Raw genomic sequence first — 19336 nt, 5'->3', positions numbered from 1 at the left:
ACTGGAGTGGGGTGAGATGTTTTTGATCCTTCAGGCTTTTGATTATGGGAGAAAGTCCTAGATCAAAGGGAACCTCAGAATCCTTTCTTTGTGTCCAACAATAGAGATCAAATGTGAATAGGAAAGGTCAAGTAAGGGTCATCTAGGAAATCTGATGGAGGGGGAGACAGTGAGGGGTGAGGGGATAGGATGGCCACAGAAGGACGAGTGGCTTGAGTCCCTCAAATCTGGATTCTGATTAAGGGCCATGAAGGACTGAACAAAAGGGACCTCTGAAAACTTTCCCTGCTTTGGTTATAACCTAGTGTGCCATTCAGAGGCCATTTTTCATCCCCTAATTTGTACTAGGGCTAGGTCTTTTTGAGATTTTCAGGGTCAAATTTTTCCAGTTCTTGATAATATAGTCATGGGGTGAGTCTGAGAGAGGCTCTTGGGACCTACCAGAATCAGCTCTTAGCCTGCATGCCGTAGAATGGGAGTTCTGAGAGTCATTGGCTGACAGATCCCCAGTGATCTCTCCATGAGGGTAATGGCACAAAATGGCTGTCCCAACAGTCAGGTCTGATGGTGAGAGGTGACGCCTGGGAATTGTGTAGCTAAGGCACCATGTGTTAGTTCTAGGAAACCTAGAAGACCTCCTATAACTAAGACCAAAAGAGATGTTCTATTCACCAGTTGGGATTGGAATGCAAAAGTAGGAAGCCAATAGATACCTGGAGTAATAGGCAAGTTTGGCCTCAGAGTACAAAATGAAGCAGGGCAGAGGCTAACTGATTCGGCCAAGAGAATGCACTGGTTATAGCAAATATCCTTTGTCAACAACCCAAGAGACGACTTTACACATGGACATCACCAGATGGTCAGTACTAAAATCAAATTGATTATATTCTTTGTAGCTGAAGATGAAGAGGCTGTACACAATCAGCAAAAACAAGACCTGGAGCTGACTGTGGCTCAGATAGATCATCAACTTCTCATAGCAAAATTCAGGCTTAAACTAAAGAAAACAGGGAAACCACTAGGCCAGCCAGGTATGACTTCAATCAAATCCCCTATGAATATGCAGTGGAGGTAATGAACAGATTCAAGGGATTAGACCTACTCAACAGTGTGCCTGAAGAACCAAGGATGGAGGTTCATCGTATTGTACAGGAAGCAGCAAACAAAACCACCCCAAAGAAATGAAAAGCAAGAAGGCAGTGGTCATCTGAGAAGGCTTTACAAATAGCTGAAGAAAGAAGAGAAGTAAAAAGCAAGGGAGAAAGGGAAAGGTATATCCAACTAAATGCAGAGTTCCAAAGAATAGCTAGGAGAGACAAGACAGCCTTTTTCAATGAACAAGGACTATAGCTAGAAGAAAACAACAGCAAGGGGAAGATTAGAGTTCTCTTCAGGCAAATTGGAAATATCAAAAGAATATTTTGCCCAAGTTCAGTCACTCAGTCGTGTCCAACTCTCTGTGACCCTATGGACTGCAGCATGCCAGGCTTCCCTGTCCATCACCATCTGCTGGAGCTTTCTCAAACGCATGTCCATCACGTCAGTGATGCCATCCAACCATCGCATCCTTTGTTGTCCCCTTCTCCTCTCACTTTCAGTCTTGCCCAGCATCATGTTCTTTTCCAATGAGTCAGTTTTTCACATCAGGTGGCCACAGTATTGAAGTTTCAGCTTCAGCATCAGTCCCTCCAATGAATATTCAGAACTGACTTCCTTTAGGATGGACTGGTTAGACCTCCTTGCAGTCCAAGGGATTCTCAAGAGTTTTCTCCAACACCACAGTTCAAAAACATCACTTCTTTGGAGCTCAGCTTTCATATAGATCAACTCTCACATCCATACATGACTGCTGGAAAAACCATAGCTTTGACTAGACTGACCTTTGTCGGCAAAGTAATGTCTCTGCTTTTTAATATGCTGTCTAAGTTGGTCATAGCTTTTCTTCCAAGGCTTTCCTTTCTTCACCTAAAGATGAGCACAATAATGGATAGAAATGCCTAGTAGACATTGAAGAGATCAAGAAGAGATGGAAAGAATACATGAAAGAACTGTACAAAAGTATCTTAAGGAACTGGATTACTATGATGATGTGGTCAGTCACCCAGAGACAGACATTCTGAAGAGTGAAGTCAAGTAGGCCTTAGGAAGCACTGCTGTTAATACAGCTAGTGGATGTGGTGGAATTCCAATAGAGCTATTCAAAACCCTAAAGGATGATGCCATCAAGGTGTTGCATCCAATATGTCAGCAAGTCTGGAAGACCCAGCAGTGGCCACAGGACTGGAAAAGGTCAATCCTCCTCTCAATTTCCAAGAAGGGTAGTACAAAAGAATGTGCTAACCATCGGACAGTTGCAGTCATCTCCCATGCTAGTAAGGTCATGCTTAAAATCTTGCATGCTAGGCTTCAACATTATGCAAACCAAGAACTTCCAGATGTCCAAGCTGGGTTTAGAAAAGGAAGAGGAACCAGAGATCAAATTGTTAACATTCACTGGATCATAGAGAGAGCAAGGGAATTTCAGAAAAACATCTACCTCTGTTTCATTAACCATGCTAAAGCCTTTGACTACATGGATCATAACAAACTGTGGAAAGCTCTTAAAGAGGTGGGAATAGCAGACCATCTTACCCATCTTCTGAGAAACCTGTATGCAGGTCAAGAAGCAACGGTTAGAACCCTGTATGGAACAATGATTGGTTTAAGATTGAGAAAGGAGTATGACAGGGCTGTCTGCTGTCACCCTGTTTTGTTTAGCCTATATGCTGAGCACATCATGAGAGATGCTGGGCTGCGTGAGTTACAAGCTGGAATCAAGATAGGCAGGAGAAACGTCAACAACCTCAGATATGAGGATGATACCATTCTAATGGCAGAAAGCAAAGAGGAAGTAAAGAGCCTCTTGATGAGGGTGAAGGAGGAGAGTGCAAGAGCCAACTTCAGACTAAATATTTAAAAAACTAAGATCATGGCATTTGACTTCATTACTTCATGGCAAATAGAAGGGGAAGAGGTGGAAGTAGTAACAGATTTCCTCTTCTTGGGCTCTAAAATCACTGCAGATGAAGACTGCAGCCATGAAATCAGAAGACAGCTGCTTTTTGGCAGGAAAGCTATGACAAACCTAGACAGTGTGTTGAAAAGAAGAGGCATTACTCTGCCAACAAAGGTCTGCATAGTCAAGGCTATGGTCTTCCCAGTGGTCGTGTGCAGTGGTGACAGCTGGACTATAATGAAATCAGAATGCCAAAGAACTGATGCCTTCAAACTGTGGTGCTAGAGAAGACTCCTGAAAGGTCCATGGACAGCAAGGAGATCAAACTAGTGAATGTTAAGGGAAATCAACCCTAAATATTCATTGGAAGGACTGATGCTGAAGATGAAGCTCTGGTATTTTGATCATCTGATGCAAACAGCTGACTCATTGGAAAAGTCCCTGAGGCAGGGAAAGATTGAGGGTAGAAGGAGAAGAGAGCATCAGAGGATGAGATGGCTGGATGGCATCACTGATGCAATGGACATGAACTGGGGCAAACTTCAGGAGATGGTGAGGGACAGGAAACCTGACATGCCGCAATCCATGGAGTTGCAAAGAGTCAGACATGACTGGGTGACTGAACAACAACAAGGAACCATGTGACTTGGACAGGGAAAGACAGAGATTCCTGGGAGTAACTGGGTGACTCACCATTTGGTGATTCCCTGAAACATGGAAGGCACTCTCAGGATGGCTCAGAGGCAACAATTAGGTACTTGTAAATCAATCCAGACTGAAAGGGAATGAAGTGAAAGAGACAGGGAAGATAGGCTGAAGAATCTGTCTTACAATCCTATAGAGGAGACAGTGGCCAGGGGTGGTGGACTGTGATTTGTTTGAACCAATATGTGCCTGATATGGTACACCGAAGTTGTCTTGCTAGGGGTGGATGCCCTTGCGGCCTTATCCATTCCATGACCTCCCCCCGCCCCCAACCCATTATCCTTTCACAGAAGCCTTCCAGTGACAGGTGCCCTAGTGGCTTTTAAGTGCCTGACCTGTGCCCGCACAATATTGATTGGCCTAGTTAGTCCTCAGTTGGAAAGTAGTAAACAAGAGAGACCCTCACTCCTTTGGGTGGCAGCTATGGGACAGATTGAGCAGTGGGGCCTTTGGAACACATCAGAGGGTAAACCTGGCCAGAGTTCCTCAGCTGCTTCCACAGTCACTTGCCTGTTCATAGAGGGTCCCTACGAGAAAGGAGAGGCAAGGAGGTGGGGAAGAGACTGCAAGTCCTTGTACAGGCTACCAAAATGTTGTGGTCCATGCATGGGTTGGAAAAGAATTTCCAGACATGAGGCAGATTGAACGGAGAATAAAGTTGATTAGAGTGGGAGATGCTGTTAGAACAGTGGACTGGTTCAAGGGAGAGCTAAACCTTTTCACAGGCTAGCTGCCAATTTGTATAGCCTCAAGATGCAGAAAATTCCTACTGGAATGGTGGCATTAGGTGACTGGTTAAGATGCTATAGGGTGGGTATTTTACCTAATGTGGGATCAGGCAATCAGCTGGTTTGGATCCAGAGGCATGGCAAGGGTTGCTATGGTGCCTGGTCAGTTCCAGAGATTTTTATCCTGTGACTTTGGTACAGAGCTCCACACCTGTGACCCTGGTATAGGGCTCCACAGTAATTATCAATATGTATGGTCCTATTACCATTTTCTTAATTGTTTTGGATTTATTTTTTATAGGTCTTTCCCTTTTCTTGTGTTTCCTGCTTAGAGATGTTCCTTTAGCATTTATTGTAAAGCTGGTTTGGTGGTGCTGAATTTGCTGAACTTTTGTTTGTCTCTAAAGCTTTTGATTTCTCTGTCAAATCTGAATGAGTTTTTCTGGGTAGAGTATTCTTGGTTGTAGTCTCTTCCCTTTCATCATTTTGAATATATCATGCCATACCTTTCTCTCTCTCTCTCTCTCTCTTTTTTTGCCTTTCATATTTTCTTTGTATTTCTCTTCAATAGTTGCTTGATCCAACATCTTTCTGTCTGCTCTATACAATGAAAATACAAACTAAATGAGAATAGAAAAAATAAATAAAGCACTAAATTGTACGAATTACAAGTCTGTTCCAAAATATATTTACATTAATAAAATACACATTTCAGTAAGAGATCTACAGTGAATGACTCTGCATCCTGCGAAGCTTCATAACACCTAGGCAGGGCTGACATTCGTGGGAGAAGCTAAGAGACTTCACACCAATCGCAGTTTGTGGGGGGTTTCTGATGGCCAATCTGCGAACTACACTGAGCATGTCATGAGCATCACCTGCAGGGACTGACGGGGGGGGGGGGGGGAGGGTGGGGAAGAGAAGCAGCTCTTACCTCGACGCTGAGTTCATTCTCATCAACAGCCTATTCAGTACAGTTTCAAAAAAGTAAACATGTTAAGGTAAGCAGACAACTGTTTAGAACCCCAGACACATTTTCTGGCTGTGTTTATGCAGAACTCTCCAGCTACAATGGGTGGTCGTGAAGAGGTTCTTCCTCACGACAACATGGTCACAGGACTCGGATGACCCAGCGGGACTGAGGGGAGCCGAGGACTGGGATACAAGTCCAGTTTTGCTTTGAGACACTCTTCTCATGCACAGTCCACGGCCCTGCAGTCCTCTCCTCCTACCATCTGGCATGGCACTCCATGTAGTCTTCAGCTTTATTCCAGAAGTCCTCCTTGTCCCACAAATGATGTTCTACAACTTCGATATTCAATGGATCATCAAAATTCAACAGATCAATAAACAAAGAGTTTAATCCCCAAACAACATGGTTCAGTGTCCTCGTAGGGGCCCAGCCAGTGCCGTCAACTGGATGTTCTCTCAGTAAACTGAGACATATCTCTCCTGTCTCTGTATGTTGAGGTGCCAGATCCAGGTCAAGCATTTCACCTTGGGGGGCACCATATTGTATGCATTGGGGACTTCAGTTTCTAACTGAAATTTTCCACCCTGGTAGTAACCCTTCTCTGGGGTGACAGTTAGCTGAAAGCAATGAAGCTTTTTGGATCAGGAAAATGCACTTTATACATACAAGGCAAATTAGCTTCAAGTTCTGCAACCTCTTTAACAAGCAGCCTGTCTCTCACAGACACCCACTGAGCGGAGTCAGTGGCTGTGGCTGACTCTTCAGCTTGCTTGCCAGCATCGACATTACTACTACCTTTGTCCTGGGCACCCCAAGACAGGCAAGGCAAACCCAGTGCCCAACACTATGCCCAGCTGGCCACAGGCAGCAAGCCATGGCCCCTCACAGCCACACCAGCTCTGGCCATGCCATTCCCTTCTTGCTTGTAGAGTTTCTGTTGAGGAATCAGCTGATAAGCTTATGGCAATTCCCTTGTATTTTATTTGTCATTTTCCCCTTGTTGCTTTTAATATTTTATCTTTGTCTTTAATTTTCATGTTTGGTTGCTATGTGTCTCGATGTGTTCCTCCTTGGGTTTATCCTGCCCAGAACTGTCTGTGCTTCCTGGACTTGGTTGACTATTTCCTTTCCCATGTTAGGGAAGTTTTCAGCTATTATCTCTTCAAATATTTTCTCAAGTCCTTTCTCTCTTCTTCTCTGGGACCCCCATAATGTGAATGTTGGTGCATTTAATGTTATGCCAGAGGTCTCTTAGGGTGGCTTTATTTTTCTTTTTCATTCTTTTTTCTATATTCTGTTTTGTAGCAGTGATTTCCACCATTCTGTCTTCCAGGTCACTTAACCATTACTCTGCTTCAGTTATTCTGCTATTGATACCTTCTAGTGTAATGTTTGGAGAAGGCAATGGCAACCCACTCCATTTGCCTGGAAAATCCCCTGGGTGGAGGAGCCTGGTAGGCTGCAGTCCATGGGGTCGCTAAGAGTCAGACATAACTGAGCGACTTCACTTTCACTTTTCACTTTCATGCATTGGAGAAGGAAATGGCAACCCACTCCAGTGTTCTTGCCTGGAGAATCCCAGGGACGGGGAAGCCTGGTGGGCTGCCGTCTATGGGGTCGCTCGGAGTTGGACACGACTGAAGTGACTTAGCAGTAGCAGCAGCAACAGTGTAATGTTCATCTCGGTTTGTTTGTTCTTTAGTTCCTCCAGGTCTTTGGCAAACATGTCTTGCATCTTCTCCATTGGTTTTCTGAGATCCTGGATCCTCTTCACTATCATTATTCTGAATTCTTTTTCTGGAAGGCTGCCTATCTCTACTTCATTTAGGTGTTTTTCTGGGGTTTTATCTTGTCCTTTTGTGTAGGACATAACCCTCTGCTTTTTCATTCTGATTGACTTCCTGTGATGTGGTTTTCATCCTAGCTGCTGTGGAATTAGTGTTCTTCTTGCTTCTTCTGTCTGCCCTCTGGTGGATGAGGCTAAGAGGATTGAGTAAGCTTCCTGATGGGAGGGACTGGTGGTGGGAAAAACTGGGTCTTCTTCTGGTGGGCAGGGCCATGCTTAGCAAAATTTCGATCCACATATTTGTTGATGGGTGGGGTTGTGCTCTCCCTGTTAGTTGTTTGGTCTGAGGCAAGCCAGCCCTTGGGTCTGTGAGCCCTATGGTAGGTTAATGGTGACCTCCAAGAGGGCTTATGCCAGCATCTTCAAGGACTCCTGCTCCCATGCCCCTGTCCCCATGGCAAGCCACTGCCAAACCACACCTCCACAGGAGACCCTCCAACACTAAGGGGAGGTCTGGTTCAGTCTCTCGTGGTGTCACCGCTCCTTTCCCCTGGGTCATGGTGCATGCAAGGTTTTGTTTGTGACCTCCAAAACCTCCTTTGTTTCCTCTAGTCCTTGGCCATCCTATAATCAAATCCTGCTGGCCTTCAAAGTCAAATTCCCTGGGGATTCCCAGTCCCTTTTTCAGATCCCCAGGCTGGGAACCCTGACATGAGACTCAGAACCTTCACAACAGTGGGAGAACTGCTTTAGTATTAGTGTTCTTCAGTTTGTGGGTCGCCCACCCAGCAGGTATGGGGTGTGATTTTATCATGACTGTGCCCCTTCTACCATATCACTGCAGCTTCTTCCTTGTCTTTGGATGTGGGATATCCTTTTCTGGTGGGTTCTAACATCCTCCTGTTGATGGTTGTTCCACAGCTAGTTGCAATTTTCATGCTGTCACAGGAGGAGATGAGCATACATCCTTCCACTCCGTCATCTTGAATCACCCAGCCTGTATCTTACTACTTTTTATATCATATATCCTAGAGATATTTACTTATCCTCATTGGAAAAGATTCCCTCTTGCACTATGCCATGGTTTATTAACTTGCATCCTAAAGATGAACACCTGGGTTATTTCCAATATTTCCTGTCTTATTTTCAAGTGAGATCTAGAGTGGGAGTTTCATTCATGCCAGGCTGCTCTAATCAGGACAAGGAAAATGGCAAGAGGTGGTCAGTACACAGGAGATAAGAAAACCAAGGATAACCAGAAAAGAGCAAAAAACCCAGAAAATTTAGAGAAAATGAGAGAATTAAAAAAAAAAAAGGCAAAACAGGATATGGGCAACCACACAAAACAGGAAGGAGACAGAACAGAAGGAGAAAAGGGAACAAAAAGAGAGGGTGAGATGAATGGGGAGGGATGTGAGTAGGGAGAGAGAAGAGACAGGAAGAGGACATCGGAGCTTGGTAAATATGCTTCCGGTAATCAGAGAGGATCAGAAGTCCCCAGGCTAATCCTCAATCCCTACAGAAACCTGGTGGGCCCAGTATACCAGGCCAGCCACGTATATCAGCAGGTTGAGGGCTGTCAGAATGGCCACAGCCAGTTCCTCATCCCAGGTGCAAATGTAATAGGTGAGCCCATCGACACAGTCCATGTAATTGGATCGCTGGGGCTGCCCGCCAAACTTCTCATTGAACTGGTAGAGCAGCCAGAGGACCAGAGCGCTGACATAGAGCAGGATGGAGAGCAGGGTCAGCAGAAACCGGAAAATGGGGAAGGTCACAGGCAGCCTGTATTCCCATCCAATCAGGTTCCCCAGAATCGTCAGGGCTGCTGGGAAGAAGCAGATGGAGTGCACAGCCACGCACCACTCCAGGGCTGGCTGGTGCAGGCACAGGGAGGTATGGCTAAGGAAGGTGAAGATGAGACAGGCCACAAAGGTCTCCAGCACTTTCAGCAGGCCTGGCATGGTGTGCACATAGCAGGGGATCTCACTGAGCTCATAGTACTGCCACAAGCAGGCCACTTCCGTGGCATAAAGTACAGAAGCAACACAGGAGAAGGCAGTGGCCTTGATGGCTCGGTCCCGGTAAGGGCCATAAGGCAGGAAATGGACATGAGTGGTGGCATAGATGATGAAGGCCAAGAGGCAGAGGAGGGCAGCGTAGCAGGCGTAGATGACGGGTAAGTTGTACCAGAAGAAAGGAAAGCGGGACTGGAGCTTACACAGCTCTACAATGGAGATGATGAGGGTCATGGCGAGACAGAAGCACCAGATGGACATGGACCAGTTACCTACGGCCCCCTCAGGATGCCCATGTTGACCACGAGGGAGAAGGCCATGCAGGTGCAGAAGAGCTGCCGCAGGCGGAGGAGGCAGCACGTGACGCCCAAGGCACCTTGTCTCGAGACGTCACTCTGAAGAACATGGTGTTGTGATGGTCAAGCAGGTCACAGTCACCAACATGGCAGTCGTCTTCCCTGAGGACCCATCAGAGAAAGATCCGGCTCTGGAGGTGAATTAAGTCAGATTCCTGGAAAAGGCTCAGAGTCCTGTGATGGCTGAGGCCCGGGATCTGTGGAGTTAGAACCAGTGGCTCAGACACCTGGGATAACAGAACAACTGCTCCAGAATTATATTCCCCACCCATCACCCTTGACATTGTCAGGAGACCTGTGTTATCCCAAACCTTCTACTGGGTTAGGTCTGACCTCAAACCATTAACGTTTTGGACCTCTTGTGCTATGTGAAATTATCTATGGGGACCCAAGGCAAAACGGTCCTTATATTCAATCTGAAAATTTCAAGCCTCTCCAAATTGAAAAAGATATTTTTATGTTATTTGGTAAGCAAATTTGATCAAAATACACATGAGACAATTTATGGTCATTATTTACATCACTTACTGTTAATGTTCCAGACTGCAGTTGCTGAAACTCTAATGTGCTTCATTAGAAGGTGCTTTCAGACTCTGGGGTGATGCTATGTTCTATAGAGAACTATCTGGTCATCTGTCTGAAGCTGAAAAATTATGAGCTCTAGAGCATACTTGACCCCAAAGATAAAGGACTGTGGATTCTACTGCTATTCCCATGTATTGATGAGGGTTAGCTGAGAGACTCAGGTGCCTTCCCCAAGGTCAAAGGTTAGGAGTGAGAACCCAGATAAAAACACCAAAGCCATGGTTTGGGCACTTTGCTCTACAGCCCACATGTCATCAGGGCCGTGGGTGGGAGCCTAGGACCAAAGCTCGGGGCTCTGAGACCCGACACACCTTCAGGGCCATGGCCTCCTTCCACAGCAACTTGGAGACACACGTGCCCCAGACCTGTCCTCCCTACAGCCATCACTTGAAGGAGCTGCCATCTGAGGGGACACAGCCTCACCTGGAGGAGGGCAGCTTCAGAAGTGAACAGGGTGGAGCCATGGGGTGAGAGCAAGACCGTGGGGACAAGATGATGCGGGAAGTAGGGACTGTTCTGAATCCCCTCTCCTAATTTCCCCATCACATGTGACCCTTGCCCACTGGGGAGGGGAGACTTCAACCCAGCATGACTCCAGGGTGGGGCCTCATGGAGGAAACACAGAATAAATTAACATAATGTTTGGCTCTTAAGGTCCAAAGCTGCCATCCAGATGGGAGTCTAGAAAGATTTAGGAGTAGTCCTACCTGTGAGGATTCTCCTGGACTGGGAGACTGGTTAGCAGCTTCCAAGCTGGGAAGAAGGGATTAGAAGTGAACAAGGATGCTGTGTCTGAGGCTGATGCATAGTCTTTCAGGGCATCCCAGGGAGGGGGTGGGGATGGACAGATGATTGGCCCCCTTTTAAGGGCAGGAGCTGAGAGAGGAGGCCCCTGCAGGACCCCTGAGAGGCGACAGCCGTGAGGATGCACCCGGGACTGGGGTGGGCGGGGGGCAGAGTGGAGGTGACTGGGGGATCCCAGGGTCCCAGGGGCCCTGAGGCAGCCCAGCAGGGGTCTTCTGACCCAGAAGGGATGCAGGCATGGAGCCAACCTCCCCATGGAGGAGGGGCCTGGACTGGAACTGAGACAGGAGAACAGGGGCCTGAAGGGGCTTCAGGGCTGTGACAGGGACACGTGGCCAGAGTGGCAGGGCCCCTGGAGACCATGGAATTGCCCAGGTCACCTGCCCAAGACAGTCCCGCCAGCCAGGGCTGCAGTCCCACTCACACAGGGGCTCCTTCAGGGTCCAGTGTTTGGGGAGTGAGCCCACCCCCTCCTTAGGGACAGCTGCCCTGCTTCCAAGGGACTATTTGCTGAGAGGCCCCAGGGCGGAAGGGCCAGCAGCCTGAGCCCCAGCCAGCTTCCTGCCATCAGGGGATTATTATATCACCTTTGCTGATAATAAACCCTGGGACAAGCTGAGGCTGAAAGAGAAACACAGAGCAAACCTGAGACCCTCCCTGGACTCACAAAGCTCCTTGAGCCCCAATTGCCAGTGGAGCCCTGGAGCCTGCGGGCCTCCCAGTGGGCACTGCCAGGGTGGGGAGGGGCACTGGGGTGAGGGAAGCAGGGGGTGTCATGCTGCCTACCCCCAATTTGATCCCCACCTAATTCCAGGTACAGTTCCACCTAAGACTACAAAAGATCTTTGGATCCTTTTAATGCTACAAAGGGAGGGGTGGAGAAGCAGAGGTGTGGGATTCCAGCTGGGTGACCCTGGGTAAGGCCTGTGACCTCCCTGGGCCTTAGTTTCCCACCCTTGAAAAGTAGGAAGTTTACTTGAGTCTCCCCAGCAACCCCTCCTCCAGTAAAGCATCTGCCTACAGTGTGGGAGACCTGGGTTCAACCCCTGGGTTCAATCCCTGTGTTGGGAAGATCTCCTGGAGAAGGAACTGGCAACTCACTTCAGTACTCTTGCCTGGAAAATCCCATTGATGGAGGAACCTGGTGGGCTACAGTCCATGGGGTGGCAAAGAGTCGGACACGACTGGGCGACTTCACTTTCACTTCTTTCACTTTCCCCAGCAACCCGTCCTCCACTGTAATCTGTGAGTGTGGACATGGTGCCCCCATCAGAACACAGCCTAGATGTGGCTGAGCCCTGCCTGCCCAGCAGCCAGGCGTGTGGACTGGAAGACAGGGAGCCGGGAAGGTCATGGCCCGGACAAAGGAAGGAGAAGGAAGTGAGATGGACACTCGGTTACAGGGAGACGTGGGGCCTGGAGGAGATACTTTAGAGGTGGAAGATACTGGGGAAGTTACTCATTAGAGCCTCAGTCTTCCCATCTTTGCAATGGAATTAATCCCAGCTTTCTGTCAATTAATGAATAAAAGCATGTGGAGGACCCATCAGAGGATCTGGAACATGGCACACTCAATCCATGCCCGCTACCTGTCCCCCTCCCCCTCACAGAGGACCCAGAAGGCCCTGGCCCCACTCTGGACATCAGCACATGCAAGCTTGATTTGTTGCAGATCAGGGGCTGCAAACCAGTTTGTACTGCAGGTGGTCCAGGGATGTGCTTGGTGTTTCGTCACAGTGTTTTCAGGAAGAGATGGTGTCGAATCAGTATTATTTCTTCCCTAAGTGTTGGTGGCTGCAGTGGTTTAATTTCACATGAAAATCCAGATTCCCAGCTGCTTTTGAAGCCTCAGAAGATTTGGAGTCAGTGGGCTGTGTGCCCTCAGGATGGGGGGAAAGCGAATGGAGCTGAGCAGCTGCTATGTCCTTTATGTTATTTTTCATTTTCATCTTTGTGTAATTTTCTATATTTTCTTATTCTCAAGTATAATTGACATAAAGCAGGACTATGAGTGTCTCACATGTGCTCAGGTTCCCCACCTTGGTACGGCCAGGCTTCTTGCTTCCTCACAGGAGTGTCCACCCCTCTATCCAGGGAGCATCCGTGTCCTCAACTGCATGTACAGCCTTCAACAAATTTCACATGCTCTGATGTCATATGTAGACGTGTGTGTATATACATGTACATATGCATGTAGTGAGTACCTGTATCTTTTTTTCCTGTTTTATAAACACAAGACCATATCATCACACAGCATCTTGCTTTTCCACCACCCCAGACAGGTGCAGCTGATCCTCTCCAGGGGCCCTAGTCCTCTCCATCCCTTTACTTATTTCCTTCCCTCCCAGCTCCTGTGAGTGTTTGGACTGACCATCCTTCTCTAGATCGGTGGACCCTCCCCTGTGAGTTTCAGACACTGGGGGACACAGGGGGTCCTGGATGCATGTGGCCATCATACTCTGGAGCAGGAGGTCAGGACGCTTTCCTGGAAAATTTATTAAAATTATGACATAGAGTATACTTTTCATTTTTAAAATTTCATCTTGGCTTCCTAGGGCCACTGCAGCAAATTATGACAAGCCAGGTGGCTTAAAACAACAGAAATATGTTCTCTCACAGTTCTAGGCATCGTAACTCTGAAATCAAGGTGTCAGCGGGGTAGTGCTGTCTCTGATGCCCAGGGGAGGGTCCTCCTGGGACCCTCTTTTAGCTTCTGGAGGCCCTTTAGCTTTTGGCTGTGTTATCAAATGCAGGCTTGGCTGCTCATCTCTCAAGAAGCCAAATACTGAGAGATGAGTGCTGGGCTCTGTATGGGATAAGGTGCCACTCCTCTGCTGTGAACACAATCATCACCCACGCCCTGTGTGTCAGCCCATGTCGGATGGTGGGTTGAAAAAAATACTAATGAACCATTTTTTGTGGAAGAGCTCGATATGGAAGAATGGCATTTTTCCAGTTTAGTAGGTGCTAGGTGGAAAATGGGGCATAAAATTAAGCAATGGCTGTCCAAAAGGCAATCCTAGTAGGGATACCCCAGTGGGTCAGCTGGTAAAGAATCACCTGCCAATGCAGGAGACCCGGGTTTGACCCTTGGGTCAGAAAGATCCCCTGGAGAAGGGAATGGCAACCCACTCCATTATTCTTGCCTGGGAAATCCCATGGACAGGCTACAGTCCACAGGTGGGCTGCAGTCCACAGGTGGGCTACAGTCCACGGGGTTGCAAAGAGCTGGAAATGACTGAGCAGGCAAGCACGCAGGGCTGTCCTACTGCACTCAGACCTCCTGCAGGGAACTGTCCCAGTGAAAATCTACTCCCCCCCTCCCCCACCGTCCCGGCCCTGTAGGGAACACACTCTGGGCAAACTGAGTATCCTGTCGGGTCTTAAAGAGAGAGACTACTTCAAACCTCCTTTCTTCCTCACGCTGTGGGGGCACTGAGGTTCTCCCCCTCTCCCCCGACCCCACAGTCCGCCCCCCCCCCGCCGTTCCTGCCCCCTCCTTCCAGAGACTGGGGGGAGGGAGGCTGAAGGCTCCAGGCTCCCCCTGCCTGAGGCATCAGGATAAGAACCGCAGGATTTGGGCTCTTCCTCTTCTTCCCCATCTCAGTCAATGGCACTGCCTTCCTGAATGCTCTTCACAAAATACTTCGAATCCACCCACTCTTCTTCATCTCTAGAGCCACCTGGTCCAGATCCATCCATCCCCTCACCTGCTCTACTTGCGTCCTCTATTTCCATCCTTTACCTCAAAGATGAATTTGAAATAAAGTCAAAGTAAGATATTTCGAAGGCTTCTCTTTGTTCCCTTAGGATGGAACACAGACTCTAAAACGTCACTTCCAAAGGCCTGCGAGTCCAGACTCCTTTCTACTTTTCCTGCCTTATTGCCTCCCTCCCTTCAGGCACTGAGATCATCCTCCAGTTCCTCTTGGTCATCTCAGGGCCTTTCCCCTGACATGTCTACACATCCCCTAACCCTGTGCCCAGTCACTCCAAACCTCAGTTTGCTCATCCAGAAAATGGAGATAATAGCCTTCAGCAGCAACAGTCTGACAAGGTGACTTATTTCCCCTATTTCATTTTATCTTCAGGGATATTATTGTTGTCATCCCCATTTAACAGATGATGAGACTGAGGCTTAGAGAGTACATTAGATCATTTTACTCAAGGTCATATACTTACTCCCTGACAGAGCCTGGATTTGAATAAACATCTGTCTCCCTGCAAAACTCACCAGGTAATAGAACCTCAGGAAATGCTGACATTTACTGAATGCTGACCCCCTTCTCTTGGGTCCAAGAATCATCTTCTGCCTCCTTTGGGTCTTGATCTGGCTGCAATGCCCTCAACTTGTCTAGACTTCCTGTTAATAAGCCAGCCAAAAAATGCCAGAGAGTGTGGAGACTTAGAGAGATGCTGACTGGACCCTCACTGGATTCTCCTCAGCTCACTGGCCTCCCTACAGGAACCTTTAGACAGGAGCCAGACACACAGACAAGGGCCACATGGATTGGCCATCTGCACTGGCCCCCAAGGCAGATAGCCAGGTCTCTGAGAGCCCAGGAGGGAGTGGCCCACTTCTCTCTACTCATCGGAGGATTGAGGAAGGTCGACTCTGTGATTTTTTCCAAGAAGCTGGTCTAGAGCGATGGAATGGAAACATCTGTGCCCCAGGCTCTGTTCTGGATGCAGCTCAGGACACAGTCTGGTGGAGGTGAGGGGGTGGGGGGAGCGGCTGGGAGGGGGGTACGCCAGCTGGAGTCACCCTGCCTGGAGGAGGCTCTGGCCAGCTGAGGAGGGAGCCTCTGGCCACTGCCCCGGAGACAGGGAGCCCAGGCCAAGCAGGGAGCAAGCGAAGGGCCTGAGGCTTGGGCGCCAGGGGTCTTCTCCATCAACTGTGTGTACTAACGGGCTGGGGCACCAGATCCCTGCATCCAAGGTGCCTCCCTTCCCTCTGCCTTTGGAGACAGGTCTGTGAGGGCATCTCTCAGCTTCTCCCCCAGGCTTTCTCCTTGGGAATCAGACCCACATGAGACTGCAGAACTATGGTGTACTCTGGGTCTGCCTCTCTCTTCACTCTGGGCTTCTGTTTCATCTTCCCCTGCTTATGGCCAGCCCCTTTATACACTCTGCAGAAAGGACTTTGCATTCCCTAAAGGAACCAGCTCCCTAAACAGGGGAAGACCACTTGGGCTGCTGATTCGGACTCTGAAGAAGTGAATAGTCAAGGATGTGCAGGAATAAGGGAGTCTGGGAAACCTCAGACTATGGGTCCACCTGGAAGCAGTTTGTGTTTTTGACAAGAATCACTGGAGAGTTGGACCCCTGGGAAGTGACTGAGGAAACTCAGGTTGTGAGAGAGAAACATGGTCCCCACCAAGCAGAGGTCGTGGGGAAGGAGGGTCTGTGTAATCAGGAAGGATGTGACCAATAAACAGGGCCCAGCAGCCAAGAGGAAACAAGCAGAGAGGGTGGACAGAGGGGAGAGAGCCGGCTGCCATCTCCACCTCTGAGTCTCCAGGACTGGCAAGTCCAGGCGCCCCGGAAAGAGGGGGGCTGGGAGGGACCAGGGTCTCTGGCACCCCTCCCCACTCTAGCAGATGAGGAAACTGACTCAGCAGCAGTGAGTGCCCTCCTCAGGGGGACGGGGCAGGTTTGTGCAGAACGAGGGTGGACGGGGCAGAATCCCAGCCTGGAGGATGCTGCTGCCACACTTGTCACAAGCAGCGTGGGGCCATGAATGGACAGCTGGCCTGGGGACAGGACACCTGGGTCCTGACTCTGACTCTGCCACACACAGGGTGACTCTGGACAACTCCTGCCCTCCCTGGGGTCCAGCTGCACCTCCCCTATGATGAGAGGGTTGAACTAAGTAGAGGACCTTCACACTCTCTTTTGAGATCCACAGTGAGGGGACTGGACCTTGTCTTGGATTTGTGAGAAATGACCCTTAACCTCCCAACAGGAGGGATGGTGTAGCCACCCTCATGAACCAGGAGGTTTGGACAGTGAGCCCCTCAGGTGAGCCAACCCTGGGCAATTTTTGTACTAAAGCACAGAAGCATCACCATCTTCCTGCGAAGTGAGCTCCCAGGGTTGTGTTCTATATTTTTCAGAAAAATAGTAGAATATGAGATTCTTCCATCCAGATTTGTGGGGGTCAATGCATATTTGCTTTTATCAATGAAAAAATTAATCAATAGTTAAGTTAGAAAGAAAAGGAAAATTTTATTCAAAGTAACCTGAGGAGTAAAGCTGCTGAAACAGTCTCTCAGGAAGCTCTGAGAACTGTTGAGAAGAGTACGTGGGGAGCAGTAGGTATGTGACTTAGAGGAAGGGAGACATGCCACCGAGCACACACCTTGTTACAGGTTACTGCTCTTCCAGGACAACAGCCATCTTGTCTAATGGTTTTAGTGCTTTTCTAAATATGGGATGAGATGGCTGGATGGCATCACCGACTCAATGGACGTGAGTTTGAGTAAACTCTGGGAGTTGGTGATGGACAGGGAGGCCTGGCATGCTGCAGTCCATGGGGTTGCAAAGAGTCGGACATGACTGAACAACTGAACTGAACTGAACTAAATATGGGAAGATGCAAAAATGTGTTATTGAAAATTCCTCTTAAAACATCTATCTGAGGGCTGGTTCCCCCAGTTTTCCCAGAGCACAAAATGCTTCATCCTGATTTTGGCTTTGAATTCTTTTCAGGGTAGACTGTACGTCAGCGACCACAGGGGCTAATGGCTTTGTGCTTGTAGAACTGGGTGGTGGGCAACATTCTCTATTACAGTCCCCTCCTTTTCTGTCTTAACTTCAACCAAAGTTTGGGAGACATTTTGGACCAGTCTGTCCCAGGGTGCTAAGAATGTTCATTCCCAGGTCATTGAGGGATTTCTTTGATAAACCACTCAAGTGCTATTACTCATCTAGTTCTCTTAATAGTGAACAAAAGCATCTGGACCACCTATCTTTCTAGTCTATCAGCTTCCAGAAAATGGTTTCCACTTTCTGCTTCTTCCCATATCTATTGTCACACTATTACAGTCAAGGATCTTATAGAACTATGCTGCTGCTGCTGCTGCTGCTGCTGCTGCTAAGTCGCTTCAGTCGTGTCCAACTCTGTGTGACCCCATAGACGGCAGCCCACTAGGCTCCCCCGTCCCTGGGATTCTCCAGGCAAGAATACTGGAGTGGGTTGCCATTTCCTTCTCCAATGTATGAGAGTGAAATGTGAAAGTGAAGTCTCTCAGTCGTCCCCGACTGTTAGCGACCCCATGGATCAGGTCAATTGTTTCAAGTAGTCTAGGCACCATTATTTTTTAACCATAAGGTTGATAACACATTTGTTAGTGCAAGAAACGAAACTCTTGTAAAATAGGCAGAAAATAGCTAGGGACGCTAATCATGTAATAAGTAAGCAGTGTTATCTTCTAGTTACATGGCTGGGACCAGAGGAATAAAGTGATCTTTATGGCTGAGCAGGTATTTCTGCCGTCGGGGTGGGCTGGTTAATACAGATGCACAATGTACGCTGGAGGGGAGTGCAGTGCAAAGTGCAAGTCACTGTCGTGTCCGACTCTTTGCGACCCCATGGACTATATGGTCCATGGAATTCTCCCAGCCAGAATACTGGAGTGAGCAGCCGTTCCGTTCTCCAGGGGTCTTCCCAGCCCAGGGATCAAACCCAGGTCTCCTGCATTGCAGGTGGATTCTTTACCAACTGAGCCACAAGGGAAGTCCCTAGAAAGAAAGTTTTCCCTGACTGGGAATCTAACCCTGGCTGCGGTGGTGAAAGCACTGAATCCCAGCCACTAGACCACCAGGGAGGGAGGAACCCAATTGGGCAGAGAAAAATTTTTATGCTTATACTTTTCTTATCCTAGCCTAAAAATATGAGTCTTACTTCATTGTTTCTTAAGATTTTCCTGCCATGGGAACCTCCCCCTGGGAGCCCTCCACCTCCACCCAACCTGCCACTGGATGAAAATCACACGCTTCATCCCAGCACAGGACTGAGGGGCAGCAGTGGGGGTCCTTCCCCTCCTCTCCCCACCAGCTCTGCTTGCCTGGCTTGCCTGCTGACACTAGATGCTGGGCTCTGAGCCTCTGAGGTTGAGAGCAAGAGAGGAAGAAGGCTTGTGATGCCGTCCAAGCCACCAGTTACTGCAAAGGACTGCTGGTCTCGATGCAGGCGAGCACAGACACACACACACAAACACACACACTGAGCATGCACACAGGCACACAGTTTAAAGAGAGGCATCCAGGTGCTGCCCCCTTTATGGGTTAGGGGGACAGGATGTTGGCACTGGGGTGGGGCCCAACCTCTTGTGGGCCCACCCCCTAGGTCATAGCCCCAGGCTCTGGTCCAGGTACGGGCAGA

General features: G+C 48.6%; 1 protein-coding gene and 2 pseudogenes across 1 annotated transcript in view; all 3 read right to left on the bottom strand.

Annotated features, from left to right (window-relative positions):
- Positions 1 to 5093: 5093 nt before the first annotated feature.
- LOC138423719 (NEDD8-conjugating enzyme UBE2F pseudogene) lies at positions 5094 to 8169 on the bottom strand (annotated as a pseudogene).
- LOC138423718 (myeloid-associated differentiation marker-like) lies at positions 6663 to 9618 on the bottom strand (annotated as a pseudogene).
- The window catches only part of LOC138423879 (myeloid-associated differentiation marker-like), a 17657-nt gene continuing 5553 nt past the window's right edge, over positions 7233 to 19336 (bottom strand). The window contains exon 2 of the mRNA XM_069560264.1: positions 7233 to 9758. Within this exon, the coding sequence (XP_069416365.1) occupies positions 9728 to 9758 (31 nt within the window). The 3' untranslated portion in view covers positions 7233 to 9727. The remainder of the gene's footprint in view (positions 9759 to 19336) is intronic.

The sequence above is a fragment of the Ovis canadensis genome, chromosome 18 (genome assembly GCF_042477335.2).
Source record: "Ovis canadensis isolate MfBH-ARS-UI-01 breed Bighorn chromosome 18, ARS-UI_OviCan_v2, whole genome shotgun sequence".
NCBI lineage: Eukaryota > Metazoa > Chordata > Mammalia > Artiodactyla > Bovidae > Ovis > Ovis canadensis.
The sequence above is the reverse complement of the archived record's forward strand: the minus strand, read 5'-3'. Positions and strand labels throughout refer to the sequence as shown.